The 2,761-nt window shown below is 65.4% G+C and overlaps 1 protein-coding gene across 1 annotated transcript; it reads right to left on the bottom strand.

Annotated features, from left to right (window-relative positions):
• Positions 1 to 984: 984 nt before the first annotated feature.
• Positions 985 to 1,818, bottom strand: MIF (macrophage migration inhibitory factor). Its single transcript, XM_029226893.1, has 3 exons — positions 1,594 to 1,818; positions 1,248 to 1,420; positions 985 to 1,165 (listed from the first exon to the last, which is right to left on the bottom strand). The coding sequence occupies exons 1-3, from the start codon at positions 1,699 to 1,701 to the stop codon at positions 1,099 to 1,101; spliced, it is 348 nt and encodes a 115-aa protein (XP_029082726.1). The 5' UTR covers positions 1,702 to 1,818; the 3' UTR covers positions 985 to 1,098.
• Between the last annotated feature and the right edge of the window lie 943 nt (positions 1,819 to 2,761).

Here is a 2,761-nt window from a genome sequence, read left to right as displayed (position 1 = left end):
GCCCCTTCTCTGTGCCAGCAGCTGCAATGAACTGGACTTCTCCCCCAGGGCAGGCAGTGCAGGAAGGGTGGAGCTGGCCCTTCACACAAATTCCCAGTGCTCATGGCTGGGCCTCATTTGGAAGGAGTCGCTGCCAGGGCCCATGGAGGTGCTCACGCTGCAGGGCAGTAAAGTGTTCAGCCCAAAGGCGACTGGACCTGAGCAAGCAGCACCTCATGGCAGCACCAGGACTGCCTGCTGCCCTATCGCTGCCCCCACGAGCGAGCGAGCCCCTGCACTTGGAGAAGGGATCCTAGGCCAGGAGACCCCAGTTACACTGGACCTTGACACTGACTTTATTTTCACAGGGTACCCTCAGCGCCAGGACCTCCAGAGTCATAGTGGGGTTAACTAGCCACCTGGAGGCTTTCAGAGCTGCTGCGCCATAAGACCTGAATGGTACCCAAATTACAGGGGGTGTTATCTCAGGGAACTGCTGTGCCTGAGGGGAGCAGAGCCCAGGCCCAGAACTGGGGTGAACAGGGCAACATAACCAGGAACTCCACCTCCTGGGCACCTTCCCTCCTACCAGACCCAAAAGCTGTTGCAAAGTTCCAGAACAACGGGATTTCCCAAGTCAAGACACTGAGGCAGCAGCTTATCGAAAAGTGACCCTGGATGGAGTGGGGAAGGCCTTCTCTCCCCCCCCCACCCCCACTCAGATTCTGACCCCTCCCCCTTTCCCCCCCAGCCCTAGCCCAAGAGGTAGTCCGGCCTCTGCGGGAGGTAGGGGGTGGGGGACGATCGACGACGAATTCCCGTAGGATTCCGGGGTCTGCGGCCTCGGGCAGGATGCCAACCACAGCTGGGCCCTCTGCTGGGGGCTGGGGGCGTGGAGAGGCTAGGCTGCAGATTCTGGGGGCACCCCTCCCGACCTCGGTTCCCCAGTCACTGACCCAGCCCTGCACCGATTCCTCCGCAAGGCAAGGAAGCCCGAGGCAGCCGCAGTCTCCACACCGTTTATTTCTCCGTCCGGGTAGGTGGGGTCGCTGGGGTGGGGCGGGCAGAAAACCGCGCGCAGGTTGCGGGACGCGGGCAGGGGAGCCCGGGGCGCGACACTCAGGCGAAGGTGGAGCCGTTCCAGCCCACGTTAGCCGCGTTCATGTCGTAGTAGTTGATGTAGATCCTGCGGGGGAGGAAGCGGGTCTAAGCCAGCTGCGAGGTGGCCGCCGTAGCCGCGCGCCCCCTGTCCCCCGACGCCCACACACCTGTCCGGGCTGATGCGCAGGCGTTCGGCCAACAGGCCGCACAGCAGCTTGCTGTAGGAGCGGTTCTGCGCGCCGCCGATCTTGCCGATGCTGTGCAGGCTGCAGAGTGCGCACGGCTCGCTGGAGCCCCCGAAGGCCATGAGTTGGTCCGGCACCACGTGCACCGCGATGTACTGCGGGGGAGGGGCAGCAGTCAGCAGGCCTCCTGGCCTCGCCGTCCCGGACGCCCCCATCCCTTCCCCTCCCGGAGCCCCATCCCGGAGCCGCCTTCCCCGCCCAAGCCCCATCCCGGGGCCACCTCCCCCGCCCCAGCCCGGGACCGCTTGGCCGGGCCCTCCCCGCAGACCTGCGCCGGCTTGCCCGTGGCCTGCGCCAGCTGCTGGGTGAGCTCGGAGAGGAGCCCGTCCGGCACAGAGGCGCGGGGCACGTTGGTGTTCACCAGGAATATCGGCATGACGGCGAGGGACGGCGAAGACAGGGACGCAGGAACCAACCGACTCGCCCGCAAACACCGCCGGGAAACCTCGGAGCTACGTGACCGCCGCCCGGCGCCCCGCCCAGTGCGGCTGCGGCCCAGCCTCCCGTGACGCCCCAGCCGGCGGAGGCCCCGCCCCCGAGGCCGCGGCGCGCTCGCGCCTGGTGACGTCACCGCCTGCGGAGGCCCAGCCCGCCCGGCGGAACTCGGAGCCACTGCGGAGTCGGCCCTTGGCCCTGAGCACCTCCTCAAAGTCGTTCTCCACGCGGCGGCCAAAAATCTGCCTGTCCCTCGTTTGTCCTTTCATCTAGTCACAGCGACGTCTGTGTGCCGGGAGTAGCGGGGATGCGGCTTTTAGCGGGACAGATGGCCCCTGGCCCTCCAGCAGATCACAGCCAGACAAGCAGATGGAGTCCCAGCTCATTCCACTGAGCCCTTGTGTGTCCGCAGTCTCCGCGTGTGCGCGCGCGTGTGTGTGTGTGATGGGCAGGGGTGGTCATTGATGCAGGTGGGAGGGGGCTGCCACAAGCGAGTCACCATCCAGAGGCCTTCCCTGCACCCCTGCTCTTCACGGTGGGTAAGGATGCTGGGAGGCGCCCAGGGGAGGGGCAGGGAGTAGGAGGGGTTCCAAAGGCAGTCAGCAACTCCGTCTCAGAGCCCACCCCAAAGCCCCATCCGGTCCCCTGGGCAACCCCTCTGCAGGTCTGGAAACTTGAGCTCCTCAGGGAAGCCCCACCCTAGCCAGGTCCTGTGGGGATGCCCTCTCACAGAGCCCTGGGTGCAGTCTCTCTCTTCCACTGTTGGTCAGCTCAGGGGGCACCTAGCAGGTGCCAAACATACAAGAGACATGGACTAAATACTGGCTGAATGAATGAATGAAGTTAGCCATGACACGGCAGGAAGATGACAGGGCCAGGGATGAGCCTGCAGGCCCTGTCATTCCTGGGCAGGAGGGCCACCCGACTCCCGCTCTGAGGAGACCCTGGTGGGGGGGTTGTGCTGGGGAGCATAGCTCTGCAGGCACTCGAGGGGGTTTGGC

This window comes from Monodon monoceros, unplaced genomic scaffold (assembly GCF_005190385.1).
Source record: "Monodon monoceros isolate NGI ecotype Baffin Bay Population unplaced genomic scaffold, NGI_Narwhal_1 Super_Scaffold_1, whole genome shotgun sequence".
Taxonomy (NCBI): domain Eukaryota; kingdom Metazoa; phylum Chordata; class Mammalia; order Artiodactyla; family Monodontidae; genus Monodon; species Monodon monoceros.
This window is presented reverse-complemented; position numbering and strand designations above follow the sequence as displayed.